The sequence below is a fragment of the Alosa sapidissima genome, chromosome 6, assembly GCF_018492685.1.
Source record: "Alosa sapidissima isolate fAloSap1 chromosome 6, fAloSap1.pri, whole genome shotgun sequence".
Taxonomy (NCBI): Eukaryota; Metazoa; Chordata; class Actinopteri; order Clupeiformes; family Clupeidae; genus Alosa; species Alosa sapidissima.
The window spans coordinates 39,741,939-39,757,854 of NC_055962.1; the positions used below are offsets into that span (position 1 = coordinate 39,741,939).

The 15,916-nt window shown below is 40.2% G+C and overlaps 1 protein-coding gene across 1 annotated transcript; it reads left to right on the forward strand.

Annotated features, from left to right (window-relative positions):
- The first annotated feature begins 7,577 nt into the window (after window positions 1–7,577).
- On the forward strand, window positions 7,578–15,643 carry gtf2h5 (general transcription factor IIH, polypeptide 5). The gene is made up of 3 exons (XM_042096302.1): window positions 7,578–7,719; window positions 7,967–8,037; window positions 15,443–15,643. The coding sequence occupies exons 1-3, from the start codon at window positions 7,603–7,605 to the stop codon at window positions 15,621–15,623; spliced, it is 369 nt and encodes a 122-aa protein (XP_041952236.1). The 5' UTR covers window positions 7,578–7,602; the 3' UTR covers window positions 15,624–15,643.
- The last annotated feature ends 273 nt before the right edge of the window (window positions 15,644–15,916 follow it).

Here is a 15,916-nt window from a genome sequence, read left to right on the forward strand (position 1 = left end):
GCTACGTTGCAGACAAACGGATCCATAACACTGTCAATTCCTATGTAAACATCAAGTCGTTATATTGTAGCCTATTCGTGGAGGTTTCTTTATTTTGGAAAGTTGAATGCACATTTTCCTCTGGAGTTAAGCGTTTGTAGGCCGTATACCAAGGCTGTGACCAGCTTTGTTGTAAAAATGTGAAATGAATAAATATCAGAACAAGAGGCTTTTGCGCAATAGTCAAAAGATAATGTGCCTTTATTGTAGCCTAGTAGAGTTTGAGAGGTGGAAAACGAGAGGAAAGTGTTTAAAATGTCCATTTAAATAGTAGGCTAATATAATGCACTGTTGAGCGTTTTATAATAAGGAATGTGAGGAGGTTGCTATTAACTTTAAAGAGTGCATCTACAATTGAAACTACAGTGTATCTACAACCTATGACGCAAATTGAATAGCCATGTCTGGTATACGGATGTCTGCTTAAGTTGACTAGATTTAAATTGGTCAAGTTGAAGAGCTGGAGTCCGTTAATGTTCGTGCAAATAGGCTGATTCATGTCCCTTGCATTTTGCAACTGCATTGTCCATGGCAGGCGCCCCACAGAAATGTTTAATTTTGCGAGTGAGATGTCCACACTGTCCCCTCTGCAACGCGTTCGCCCCCCAGTTTCAGAGCTATTTTAAATGCAAAATTGCACAGAGGGACGTGACTGTGGTAAACAAACTATATCCTACTAGAAAACTGATAGCTTTCCTGGCTAAATGGTATAAGTTAGGCCTATTAGACAACATACATTTTGCTGACGACCCAAATAAAATCTCCTGCGACCCACCCGTGGGTTGCGACCAGTGTTGTAATGTAACGGAGTACAAATACTTTGTTACTGTACTTAAGTAGAAATTTCACGTATCTGTACTTTACTTCGCTATTTCAATTTATGGCAACTTTCACTTTTACTCTACTACATTTCCTAGATAAAATGTATACTTTTACTCCGTTATATTTCCACTAAGCATCTTCGTTACTCGTTACTAAAACATAAAATTAGAAGAAATGTGTGCGACTGCAATAAGAGAGGTTTGGCGAATCACTGCTCCTACAGTGGGTCCCAGTTAAAAATTGACACTTCATTCACGATCAAGGTGATTCACGCAGCTGGGTGAAATGTAAGTACAACTGCAGCCGCTTGGGGGCAGCATAGTCTGCTGTGGCGTTCCACAGTCGAACCGGACGGCGCATTCGACAGCAAGGGCTGTGATTGGCCGAGTTTTCAGTGCGTTTCTCTGTGTTTTTAGCAGCCCCTGCAACATGCTAGTCCACTGTAGCCTAAGCTTTGTACATAATGTTTAACATAGTTTTGCAGTGGCAAGATTTCTTGATTGTACAGTGCCTGTCTCTCAGTAATGTTTTAAAATGAGAGCTTCGTCAGCTGGCAGTAGGCTACTTTGTCGGTAGTCATGAGAAGTTTGCTTGCTAACAGAACATAAATATGCTGCCCAGAAACCTTGTGAATAGTTCTGATTTTTTTTTACTACACTAACGAGGTTGAAATATAGCCTTTGCCTACAGCATCTCCTTAACAGTAATGTTAACAAAATGACAGCATTCATATGACAAAGGAAAACGAATTCGGTCACTCAAGACTGTGCCACATCAACCAGTGTAGGCTACAGTCCTACCCAATAGGCCTACTCGAAGCAGATAGCGTTGTCTGACGGTCGAGTGGGTTAATGCACGTATATCCAGAACAGGTCTGCAACTTTCAGGCAGTTCTGAGTTCGAATCTAGGCAGGAGCAGAGCCATATAAAGGCCTATTGTTATCATTTTTTGCAAGGTGTTGCTCCTGGCAATACTTGTTTATAAGACATTTGGTGATTAATTGATAGCTGTTTTTGGGACATGTTAACGTTCTTTATAATGAGCGCATACGGGGAGTAAAACGACTGTTACGCGCTGTTACAACTGTAGGCTACAATGATTGCAATACAAAAATATGCGCGTGTTAGTTTAGTTAGTTTTGTGATGTTTTGTACTTTTGCCTCATGTGTTTTCAGGTTTGAGGGCTTTTTTGGCAAGATTGACGTTGGTAGACTCTGCATATGTTATTTCTCCGTAGGGAAAATAAAGTCAATTTTCGACACACGTCTGTTATTAGTTCAATAAGAAGTGTTGCTTGTTAAAACGTGACTAGTGAAACTCAAATGATTTTAGAAATATTTAGCCAAAGCCAAAAAGTGAGAAGGAGAGACGCCGGTGCAGCTCAGATGTCTTCTTAATTTTCTTTATTCTTTAGTAAAAGGTGCAGAACATTATTAAACTTTAAAGACAGAATACGCACGCAGGCACAACTAGGCTACTTGTTTTCTTTTACTCGGCTATCTATATATGGTTATCAGCACACAATGTTGGGCTAATTCACTAGTTATGGATATCACAAGTTTAAACAAGTTTAGATAAAATGTATACTTTATAGACTTCAGTTCTGCATTCAACACCATAATACCACAACAACTCATCTGCAAACTTGACAAACTGGGACTCAGTACCTACCTCTGCAACTGGCTACTGGACTTCCTCTGTCAGAGGCCCCAAGTAGTACGTGTTGGCAACAATACCTCAAGCAGCATCACACTGAGCACAGGGGCCCCCCAAGGCTGCGTGCTCAGTCCGCTGCTCTTCACCCTGCTGACGCATGACTGCACTGCAACCTACAGCAACAATCACATAGTGAAATTTGCTGACGACACAACTCTGGTGGGTCTCATCACCAAGGGCGACGAGACTCAATACAGGTTGGAGGTCGACCATCTGACCACGTGGTGCAGGGACAACAACCTCCTGCTGAACGTCAGCAAGACCAAAGAGATTGTTGTTGACTTCCGGAGAGGTCACACCCAACACCTGCCACTGACCATCGACGGTGCTGTGGTGGAGAGAGCGAGCAGCACCAAATTCCTGGGGGTGCACATCAGTGAAGACCTCTCCTGGACCACCAACACTGCATCACTGGCGAAGAGAGCTCAGCGCCGCCTGTACTTCCTGCGGAAACTCAGGCGAGCAAGTGCTCCACCAGCCATCATGACCACATTCTACCGAGGCACCATCGAGAGCATCCTCTCCAGCTGTATCGCTGTGTGGGGCGGAAGCTGCACTGAATACAACAGGAAAGCCCTGCAGCGCATAGTGAACACAGCTGGAAGGATTATTGGTGCTTCACTCCCCTCCCTGAAGGACATTTACACCACCCACCTCACCCGCAAGGCGACCAAAATTGTGAGTGATGCAAGTCACCCCGCTCACAATCTGTTTGATCTACTGCCCTCTGGGAAGAGGTACAGAAGCCTGCACTCCCGCACTACCAGACTCACCAACAGCTTCATACACCAAGCCGTAAGGATGCTGAACTCTCTCCCTCCTCTCCCCCCTCCACCCTCAGCTACATAACATCCTGGACATTGGACCCAAAATGGCCGCCTGCACTACTCCACTTGCACACTTGCACACTTGCACACTTGTACACTTTACAACTGGTGTTGTTGTCCTGAAAACACAACACTTCTGCTGCTCTTACATAACTTGCACCACTATGCCACTTTCTTCTTACTTAGGTCAAACAGAACTACCCAAGCCTTTTATTGGCCTGAATTTGCACTAGTATTTTTATTGACTGTCTATGCACAATTTCAACCACATTTTGCTGCTCTTATTTTTTCATTATTATATGTGCCCTCTTATTTACTTATTTACTTACTTTTTTGTTTACTTGAATGTTATGTTTGTCTGTGGACCTAAATTGGTAAAATATGTCTTGTCTTCACCGTGGGATAGTGAGAAACGTAATTTCGATCTCTTTGTATGTCTGGAACATGTGAAGAAATTGACAATAAAGCTGACTTTGACTTTGACTTTGACTTTGATACTTTTACTCCGTTATATTTCCACTAAGCATCTTCGTTACTCGTTACTAAAACATAAAATTAGAAGAAATGTGTGCGACTGCAATAAGAGAGGTTTGGCGAATCACTGCTCCTACAGTAGATTGCATTAGGCATGATCCGCACGCTGCGCGCTCTATTTCAGCGCGTGTTTGTTGCTAAATGAGGAGGACGCACAACTGAAACCGCCATGAGCACAACAAGCATCTACTGGAGGACCTCCCGTTATCATAGACGACCACCCCGACGATAGAGGTGAACAGGGTAGTGGTGAAGATAACGTCATACACCCGTGACCTATTTGCAAGAAATGTTTCTGTACATTGGCAGCTTCTGTGAAGCTGAACACCCCGCTACCTGCCTCAGCGGCCTGTGAAAGGCTATTTAGCATCGATAGATAGATAGATACTTTATTGATCCCCAGGGGAAATTCAAGGTCTCAGTAGCATACAGACAACACACACACATTTACTAACAGCAGAAAAAGTAATTAAAAGTATATAATATAAAAACACAACTAAGCAATAAGGACAGTATACGATAAAGAATATACTAAATATACTAAAATACAAATTATACTAACTAACACTTGATCTAAATCAATTCTAAAAAGCAGTATCCACATAGTGGTGATTAATCAAGAGGTGCTTGCCATGACTGAGGCAGGGACTGAGCCTCTGTGCATAGAAAGGTAAGGTAAGGTGCTCTGTGAGTGAGTGTCATGGTGATAGTGGTCATGGTGATAGTGCAAATAAAAATAACTATAAATAATAGTGCATCGCAGGACTTGTCTTCAGTCCAAGAAGAGTAAGACTGAATCAGGCCTGTAAGTAATCGGGGAGTAATCGGGAGAGTTCCCGGTGGGCCGCTTCACTTTTGGGCCCGTCAAGGAAAAAAATATTGACATTGGTCACATTAGTCTATCTTAGTAAGTAGGACACGTTCCGCATTCTGTGCATGACACCAATGCAATGCCTCTGCATGGGTTGTAGCCTACGTGAGGGAGTTCTCCCCTCCCAAAAAGAGTTGGTTGGGTCCATATAGCCCGTCTTTTCCAAAAAGTTTTCTCAAATACGGGGACAAGTAGAGAGGATAAATTAAAGTTATTTAATGTAAGAAAGAGCCTACATGATAAACCTATATGCCTTGTTTGCTCAGAAGAGGGTGTAGTAAAGGAGTAGGCTAAATCACCAAACAACAATAATATAGTATACAGTATAGCCTACCCATGCAAAAAACATGTAGCCTAAACATTAGTTCAATATGCCCCTTTGTGGAAGTGGGATAGGCTACATTTCAAAGGCTTTCTTTCTTTCTTTCTTTCTGTTTTTGTTAACTTGTGGAATAGTGGGACATTTTTTGTTAACTTCTCAGTTGAAGTGAATTATTAACCTTTACACATTTGTTGAACCATGGTACTAATAAAAACTACAGGATAGTAAGAGCTGAAATGTTGCTTCATTTATCCAATTTCCACCACTATGGAAAAGGTGGGCCGGTCTTGGGCCTGAAACTCCCGGGCACTGAATTCTGGCAACTTTGAAAACCAGCTTCTTTTGAAGATGAACAGACATCTTTTCAGTTTCAACTAATGACTGGCATATTAGTAGCTGCTGGACATAGGTGGCCTGTGTGTGTGTGTGTGTGAGAGTGAGATGGTGACCTGGGGAGTAAGCCCTAGAAATGCTCATACCACATGACCAAAATGGTCTCCCTACCAGCAGGTCTTTTTTTTTTAAAGAAATAAGTTATTTATTTTTCATTTTTACTTGAAACTAGTTAGTTCATACGAAAGTGAAATTTCTGTTAGTTTTTTTCTTTGATGTCAGCTCTAAAAATATGCTGTTTGTTCTTTGAACTTAAGAGAATTGTGCCTGAAAATTCCTAGAAAAGAATGTGATTTTGGTTTGATGAGTGAGATTAAGAAGATATGGGAATATGAATATACTTTATGCTTTACTATAAGAAAGCCAAAATAAAGTTCACAATAAAAGTTCAAAATAAAACCGCTTGCTTTTTACTTTTTACTTTTACTTCAAATACTTAAGTACATTAAATATCAGAAAATTACTTTTGATACTTAAGTACAGTATATATCAGATACTTTAAGACTTTTACTAACATAATATTCTAAAAGGTAACTTTCACTTCTACCAAAGTCTTTTTCTAGTACGATACTTGTACTTTTACTCAAGTATTGCTTTCTAGTACTTTATACAACACTGGTCGCGACCCAGTCTTTGGGAAACACTGGTCTAAAGGCATATCTGTTCAACATGCAACATCTTACCATCCCTGCTGAAATAACTAGCTAGCTAGCTGGTTTTAGCTGGTCTTTGCTGGTGTAGCTGGTTAGGCCACCAGCTGGATATGCTGGCGTGACCATCTGAGGAAGCTGGTCATGCTGGTGACCAGTCTGTCAAGCTTGACATTGTTGGTGTAAGATGGTCATGCTGGTTTGCTAGAATGACCAACATAAGCTGGCATGGCCAGTTAAACCAGCACTATAGACCAGCAACACCAGCTAAAATGACCAGCTTGAGGTGGTACGACAAGCAAAACCAGTTGAATTACCATCATAAGCTGGGAAAACCAGCTGAAGGTATGCAAGAGTTTTGCTGGTCTAGCAGGTCAACCATCATAGGGTGGTCAAACAAGCTGGTCAACCAGCAAACCACCTTTAGCTGGTCAGGCTGTTTTTTTCAGCAGGGATTGTTTTTATATTATTGATTGAATTGACATTGTTGTTTATTATTTATTATTGCTATTCTCCTTAATATAGTCTGGCCAACATGTAATTGTATTGTACTTCACAGTGGAAAAGTAAAGTGATCAAGTGGAGAGTATAGCAAGTGACAGTGAAATGCAAAGTAAAAGCTAAATATCTAATACCATAGCCTGGTCAATCAAACAATAACTTTATATATATATATATAAACATGTATATTGATAAGAGACTGCACCACCGAATCTAGCAACGGGATTTGGACAAACGCGGCTCTGTACTTATTTGCAGTATTTGTGTGTTTTTCATTGTTGTGTCGACACTGGAGTTTTCTCCTTTATAGATAATTGAAGAACAGTGGAATGTTATATTAAGTGATTAACAGAAATGTTTTAATTCAGCATGTTTTTTCTTATTTTTTTTATGTCATCAAATTATCAATAGTTATCGATATCAATCAATATGATCAAGTAATATCGTGATCTACTTCTCAGCCATATCGCCCAGGCCTATAAGACCATGTCACTTTTAAACTAATATTTAAAAGTGACATGATCTGATTTTTGTTTTTAAAATATTTGCAAATGAGTGCATATTTAATGAGAGGGCCTAATTTGCATATTTAAACATTAAAATAGAAAAACATGCAATACAAAGTAATCAACTGAGAAAGTTTCATGGTGATAGCTATAATTTAAAATATTTACACTATTCACCTGTAGTGTTTCGTCTTAATGATCTTATCATGCAAACTATGCAAATTGCCCAAAGTGCAACTTTTAGCAACCAAGTTGAATTCCATTCACTAGGCCTATAAATTAAATTTCTGCAATAAAACTTTTGGGTACTAAACACTTCTGGTTCAACATAATATGAATGAGCTATTGGTATGGATGGATATATTATGCAAACCTACGCCCTTGCTTTCGTCGGGAGCTTGCTCACTCTTGTAGGAACCAATGCTATTCGGTCGTATGTTTTACACGACCCTTTCTCTGAACACCCTGCTGTTTACCCCGGTACTGCACTACTCTACCAGAGCGTCTCTGCCTCTACTCGACTGTTTCGCCTGCACTGTGAGTTGGTCATCTAATCATCAAAAATGTTACACTGCCAATGAAAAACTGTGTATGGAAAAAAGGTCACGATCATGATGTTTTTAAAATATTTTTGCTACGAATTATCTACGCACCATGAAATTCGGTGTTCGTATGGTGATTTAGCTGACGTTATTGCAATTGCTTTAGCCACATTACGCACCCGGATTCTCTTGAATATTACGAGATAGCATTTCCTAATTTTTTAAAACATTTTTCCCTTCAGGTAACCACACTTTTCAGAGAGAACATCGTGGTGAAAATGGTCAATGTGTTGAAAGGAGTTCTTGTGGAATGGTAACGTTACCTCATTAAGAACTGTAGGAGACATTGCTGGGTTTTTTGAGATGCAAGGTTGCGTATGAAATCCTTTCTAATGGCGATTTTACGTGGTTTCACATCAACGTTAACGTTATTACAACCAGCCATACATTTAATAATATATCCGTGGCATTAAGTGATAAAATCTGAGTAAAAATGTTAGTGCATCGTTCAGAATTAAGTGCCGTCTCGCTATCTGGCAAAATATTATTTGGTCACCGGTATTTACCGATTTACGGCTCACATTGACTTCCATTCAACACATGTAAACAAAACGTCAATTATGTACTTAAACTAGCCGCTGAGTTATGCCAGCAACCATTTCACTTTGAAGGTTGAAATTGTATGCAAAGTGTCAGCCCCTAAGACTGCCCATTGTTTAAATTTATTACATTACATTACATTTGGCTGACGCATTTTTATAACCTGACCCTAGCCAGATGAATTTCGTTCCGCTTAGCTCTGCCTAGCTTCACTCACATCCATCTGGGACCTCTTCCATTGAGAGTGATTTCTGCAACCGACTTTATGGTTCAGTCAATCAGGACGCAGGGTGGGAGTTTCATAGATGTGACATAGCGTAGAAGCGACTGTGACACTGTTATTAGCGTCATGGGTTGGCTTCGATGTGAGTGGTTGAAGTAGCACGTCAATAGATGACGGACAAGTGGCTTATTCAATCATATGCAAGCATTTTTTGATTAGGCCCAGCCTTCTGAAGCAACACTTCAATGGATCGGTTCCAGATGGATGAGTGGAGCTAGGCGGAGCGAAATTCATCTGGCTAGGGTCAGGTTAGCATTTTTAGCCAAAGCGACTAACAACAGTTTTTTTAAAGGAATTCTCAACAATTTCAGGACAATTTAAAAAACGGTAGAGTACAGTAAGAATAATGACACAATTTTTTGTTCAATGTCAAATGTCAGAGTAATTACATTCCAAAACTAATCTACTTCTTAGCGAGGTATGTTGCGCTCAAAGCCAGGGTATGCTGTGACACGAAAGTGGATCTGTTTTAGTGTCGCTATATCACCATGGTATCTTATGCTGTCAACCAAACCTGGTCGGGAGGAGGTTATGTGCTAAGTTATAGCTCAAATCGTGTAATCTACCGCCCACTGACCAATCAATTGTCTTAAAAACGAAGTTATCTCACGTGTAGGATTCTGTCATATATCTTACAGGTGGAGCTCCGCATCTAGTAACATTTTGGATCTCGAATGCGCTTTAATCGCGCTGTGCGTGCAAATATCCCACTATGGACGTGCATACCATACAACAACTGATGACAATTGATTTATTTGATGTTATAGGTTAGACACAAAAAATGACCGCAGTGTAGATTAAGCTATCGTTCATGAATGCGGAAGTAATTGTTTTTAAAAAGAGGCGGTCTTGTGCGTCTCCACGTTTCACGATTGGCCAACGTCATCCCAACACCGAGAACACACACAGATCTGAGCTGAAAGCCTAGTTTGACAAATATATCACATAACTGCTATCGTAGTATCACTTAATGTATACTCCTGAGTCAAGGCTTTGTGAAGCCACAATATGTCTACATAGCCTAGATATGTCTAACATGCTTCGTAGTATAAGACAAGGTATCCGTAGTATACCCCACTGCTTAGCTTCAGTAATTCAGCTAAGACAAGGCTGCTGGCCAAAGTAATGATACACCACAATTTATAAAGTTTTAAAAGAAAAACAATATCAGATGGATTACACAAATAATTTGCCTTATTCACCCAGCGGCCAGAACGAGGCTACAGGGTACACTTGCCATTACACCTCAGTCCAGCAGATGGTGGTAATGCACTCTGTTTGCAAACTGCCAAAAAACTCACTGAAGAAGAACACTGAGTCCATTACCACCATCTGCTGGACTGAGGTGTAATGGCAAGTGTACCCTGTAGCCTCGTTCTGGCCACCGGGTGAATAGAGCTGCACAGTCCCGCTCACAGCCAGAATGCGGTTAGGTGCCGGATGTAAGATTCCCATTCATTTGTCCCATTGACATTTGGAAAAATCCGTATTTAAAGAGTTTTACAGCATGTCTTAGGCTAACCAGCTACGGCATAACTCATAAGCATACAACATATCATCTCGAGTGAAAAAACGAAGAGAATCGTGTGTGTGTGTGAAGCGGTTAACGTTAGAAACATGGTGCAGTGCTTCGTACCTGACTGTCATCCTATGCTGTCCCCACTGCTCAGTCGGGCTGATGCATGGACCGGTGCATGGTCTGCTCTTGGACTACTATTCAGTTTATTAATTTGCTGTGAATTATTACACAAAATGTTCATTAAATGCACAAAGAAGTATTCCTAGGTTAATGATTGATATGAATCATACAGTATGAAGGCTACAGTAGCCTAGCTAATGTTAACTAGCAGCATTAACGTTGCCAACCTCCCTGCTTAACTCACTACAACTTTGTAGGTCTTGTCCCTCATGCTGGCCCTTACAAAACCCACAAGCTGAACCCACATGCTCGGACACACAACAGTCAATAATGTGACCTGATTTAAAGTGGCTTTCACCCCTTTGGACACTGACTAAAACATAATATATTTCATACCTGTGTTGCACCATGTAGGCTAATGTTAGCTGCATTATGTAATGACATACAATGTTGGAAATGCTAAAGGTTAGCCTGTCGGCTACCTGAAAAGTTTGAGTGTTTGAACTAACATTTACAGTGGTCTATTTGATAGTGTATTGGCCCTGACTAAGTTCGTGTGATGTATAAACCACAATCCTTGTTGATACAAGTACCAATATTCGTCAAGAAAGTTTTTAATCACATTAAGATTTTCGCCATAGGCAGTAAAATACTCCGCCATCTTTGTCAATAATTTTCGCTGAGAAAGTTTCAAACTATGACCATTCTCTGCTATGACCATAATGGCCTTTCCACCAATCAGAGGCATCACTGTGGGATTGTTCAGGATTGTTGGTAATGAAGTACTTATCCAAGAGATCGCGAATAAAAGGCATTTATCTCAAAACAAGGTTAGTGCCCCATGAACTCTTGGCGTCTATATGAGCATATACAATCGCTTAGTACAGCCTGGTAGTGTATAAGTATAAGTGAATCTGTGAATTAGTGAAACACACTCAGCACACAGTGAGGTGAAGCACACACTAATCCCGGCGCAGTGAGCTGCCTGCATCAACAGCGGCGCTCGGGGAGCAGTGAGGGGTTAGGTGCCTTGCTCAAGGGCACTTCAGCCGTGCCTACTGGTCGGGGTTCGAACCGGCAATCCTCCGGTTACAAGTCCGAAGCGCTAACCAGTAGGCCACGGCTGCCCACTAGTGATGGTCGAACAAAGCCTTGTGACTCTTTTGAAGCTTCTTCCTGATTGTATTGCAAAATGATCCAAAGCATCAAAGACAACACAGGGACATCTGGTGGTCAGCAGAAATGACAGCGGCTATGAATTCGACACAGCCGAACGAAGCTTACAACATGAACATGAAAGACAGAATGGACACATGCATATGGCACTTTATGAGGGATTTTTATTAGGCTTATGCAACAACAAAACATATTTGAAATTTTACTTAAAAACTTTGAAAAGTTCTTTAGCAACAATGATTGCTGAGTAACTAAGACACAGGTTTTGTTAAATTAGAGCAGTAGGCTATAGAGAACACCGCAGTGTTGCTCCTGTTGGGTGTCAGGGCAGCAGCAAACATTCGAATCCAGCAAAACCCTTCAGTGACGTTTGAAGCTTCGGACGTCACCAGTCACGTGCTTATGCCAGTTTGATACAAGCTTCAACACACTGTGTCCAAACAATTTGCTTCACGGGATTGATACAAGCTTCAGTGCCTCAGTGTCAAATGTCCCATCACTACGGCATACTGCACTTCGGGCCTTTTTTGGATGTAAAAGTAAGCAGTGAAATGGCGTCATCTGGTGGCTGTGCAGCGCAATAGCGCCATGGAATGTTTAATTTTACAAGAAATTATGGTAGAAATCTTGTTTTTTCTTACTAATTATTTGTGTAATCCATCTGATAAATCCGTTCCTTTATAAATTGTGGTGTAATATGAAGGTACATTTTTGAATGTAATTACTCTGACATGTAAAGGATAACGGCCGCCAAGGTGACCTGTTATACGTGACACATGGACAAGGGGGAATGGCGCAGTGGCCATTTTCTTACTCTCAAGACTTCTCCACGTAGCTTGAGCCAAATTTTGTTATTCTTGCTGTATATGTTGTACCAAAATGTAGTTTATTATCAAAGTGAAATGGTTACTGGCATAAGTCCGCGGCATTAGTTTGAGCACATAATTGACGTTTTGTTTACATGTGTTGAATGGAAGTCAATTAGAGCCATACATCGGTAAATGGCGGTTTTCTGAAAGGGCCTTGTGTGCAGTGGAGTTATAATTTATTTGCCTCGTGTGTACTGTGGAGTGGGTAAGACTGTTTTTAGTGGCAGGGTAACACATACTGATGACTTGTGCTAGCCTAGCACCTGCGAACTCAGCAACTTGAAGGACGGGAGGAAACTTGTTAAAAACGGTCTCCACTGATAAATATCAGACTTGCTAACTTGGATATGAGGTCCTATGTCCAAAATCCTGAACCACCCCTTTAAAGCAACACCAAAGAGTTTTTTTGTACCTTAAAATAATGTTTCCAAAATTGTTTCCGTGGTTCATCAACTCGTAACAGGGTGAACGGCACTTCTGCATTCACTTCGCGGCCCTCTATCGGCTATAACCGCACTATGTAAGTTTGCCAGATCGGGTAGCGGATCAGTAGTTCGAATGAGAATGAGACATGAGAAACTACAAATTTGACTTGCATGATGTCGCAATACATCGTAGCCTACTTTCATAATATCATGCAACATATTCTACCTTGTCTATGGACATCGTTATTTACAAAGCTGTTGGATAAACAAATAGCGTGCGTGCGACAGAGGAAAAGTTCTTTTGGTGTTGCTTTAAGTTTAGATTCCACCTTAAATATTGCAATTATTTACCACCAGGGGGCTGTGTCATTCGCCAGCCAAGCAGTAGCAGACACTTATACCTTTAGATATTTTTTTTCTAGTGACTCCATTGTTGAATCCTTTGATAAATGATGCCTTTTATGAAATAAATCAGTAGATATTGCACTTGTTTGAGGGGGGCTGGCAACTTGTCTTTGACGCATGATTTCAAACTGCATCCGATGGCTCAAAACTAATTTGGCGTGGGAAATTTCACATATTAGAGACTCGTCTTTCATATGACGCCACCCATGGATTCATTGGAGAAAATGGGCAAACATTTCAATTTAAAAGTCCATAGTCTTATACCATACAAAAGTCCATAGTCTTAATACCATACAAAAGTCTTAATACTCTTGGTCCCAGCAGTGGCGCGACTGGCTGGGGCACCTGCACCGTACGCCGGCGACCCGGGTTCGATTCCCGCACCGTCCCACCCCGACTCTCTCTCCCACTCACTTCCTGTCAATCTCCACTATCCTATCTGATTAAAGGCATAAAAAAAAGCCCAAAAAATACACTTAATACTCTATTGCAGATTAGGCCGCCTTTCAGCACTGAGATTGGTCCTGGAAATTGGTGGTGAAACGTCCCAAATTAATTTAGATAGATAGATAGATAGATAGATTATTGATCCCATGCCAAATTAGGATAGATAGATAGATTATTGATCCCATGCCAAATTAGTTTAGATAGATCGATACTTTATTGATCCCATGCCAAATTAGTTTAGATGGATAGATAGATACTTTATTGATCCCATGCCAAATTAGTATAGATAGATAGATAGATAGATAGATAGATAGATAGATAGATACTTTATTGATCCCATGCCAAATTAGTATAGATAGATACTTTGTTGATCCCATGCCAAATTAGTTTAGATAGATAGATAGATAGATACTTTATTGACCCCATGCCAAATTAGTTTATTGATACCATGCCAAATTAGTATAGATAGATAGATAGATAGATAGATAGATAGATACTTTATTGATCCCATGCCAAATTAGTTTAGATGGATAGATAGATACTTTATTGATCCCATGCCAAATTAGTATAGATAGATAGATAGATAGATAGATAGATACTTTATTGATCCCATGCCAAATTAGTTTAGATAGATAGATAGATAGATAGATAGATAGATAGATACTTTATTGATCCCATGCCAAATTAGTTTATTGATACCATGCCAAATTAGTATAGATAGATAGATAGATACTTTATTGATCCCATGCCAAATTAGTTTAGATAGATAGATAGATAGATAGATAGATAGATAGATAGATAGATAGATAGATACTTTATTGATCCCATGCCAAAGTAGGTTTGAGCGAGAGGGAACAATTTCAGTGCTGAAAATAGGCCTAAAGTGAATGACTACTTTGGCCCATTTTCTCCCATGGAATTGTTAATGCATATTCTGCATTATAGGCTACAGACTTTTAAATTGAATATTTTTTTTGACGGATTTTTTCACGGGTGGTGTCATATGAAGGAGGATGCCTAATGGGAAATTTATTTCATGTCTAAATGGTTGTTGCATTATTTATTAAGTATAAAACATCTATATGCAAACATATTTATTGAGATGGGTTTAACAAATGATGAACACAATTTACAAATGATGAACAAACCATTAACTAATAGTTTACAAATGCTTAATAAATGATGAATTGTGTGTAGTTATTATAAAGTGTCCATACGTCATTAAGATACATCGTTAAAGGAAATACTGCTAACTAGCCACATGGCCAAATAAGGAGATGTAAATAGGCAACGTTCGAGGCATTGCCCCACGTGAAATTTTGAGCCTTGTTGACCCCCAGACCACATCACAGGTGGGATTGAGAGGGTCTGGAAAGGCTTTATTAACATAAAATGTACTGGGGTGTAACTAAAGCAGTAAAATGAAACTTTAATAAACGCAAACTTTTTCCAAATCGTTTTTTCAGAAGTGCAGCAATCACATCTTGTAAACAAAGGTTCTAAATGCAGTTGTTTACTCAATTCCAAAGAAAATGCACGTCCATATCTGTTTAACCCTGTCGCCATCAGCGCAGCCATTGGATGCACTGCTCTGTCTCATCATGTTAAGCCCGCCCCATACTGGATTAGCTCCCTAACCTAACCCTAGCTTCTTGAATTTCCCCTTGGGGATCAATTATCTATCTATCTATCTATCTATCTATCTATCGCTATTGTGAATTCAAATTCGCTAACAGGTTAATCTGGATTTCCCAGGCTAGCACCTCACACTAACTGCAATTCTAATCAAGAAATGCACTGACTGGCCTAGCTGTTGGGGGGTTTCGGTCTGTTTTTTTTATAGTATTGTTCACTTATGTTTCTTTCTCCAACAGTGACCCAGCCATGAAGCAGTTTCTCCTGTATCTAGATGAAACATCAGCGCTTGGGAAAAAGTTCATTATTCAAGATCTGGACGACACCCATGTCTTCATCTTGGCTGAAGTAGTGCAGATTTTACAAGAACGGGTCGGAGAACTGATGGACCAAAACTCTTTCCCCATCACCCAGAAATAAAGACAACTGCTTTTGTTTAATGGCTAGAGTGGTCATTCAGAAACACATCTCAGACACACAGGCTAAAGTGGTCATAATTGAACACATCTTAGACACACAGGCCAGAGTGGAATGAGCACAGTTATATTCCTGGCTATTAACCGTGTAGTTTATAAACCACATGTCACTGCTGTATGCATGAAAAGAAACATGTATTGACTGCACCTATGTATTACCAAATCAGGTTCAGATCATGCTTTCATCAGAATGAAGAGAATAAATGCTTTCCCATGCGGAAACTCTGTGATTTAGGG

Coding starts and splice junctions, on each gene's coding strand:
- gtf2h5 (XM_042096302.1), top strand. CDS start 7,603: ATGCTATTCGGTCGTATGTTTTACACGACCCTTTCTCTGAACACCCTG. Junction 7,720..7,966: donor TCGACTGTTTCGCCTGCACT/GTGAGTTGGTCA, acceptor TTTTCCCTTCAG/GTAACCACACTTTTCAGAGA. Junction 8,038..15,442: donor AAAGGAGTTCTTGTGGAATG/GTAACGTTACCT, acceptor TTTCTCCAACAG/TGACCCAGCCATGAAGCAGT.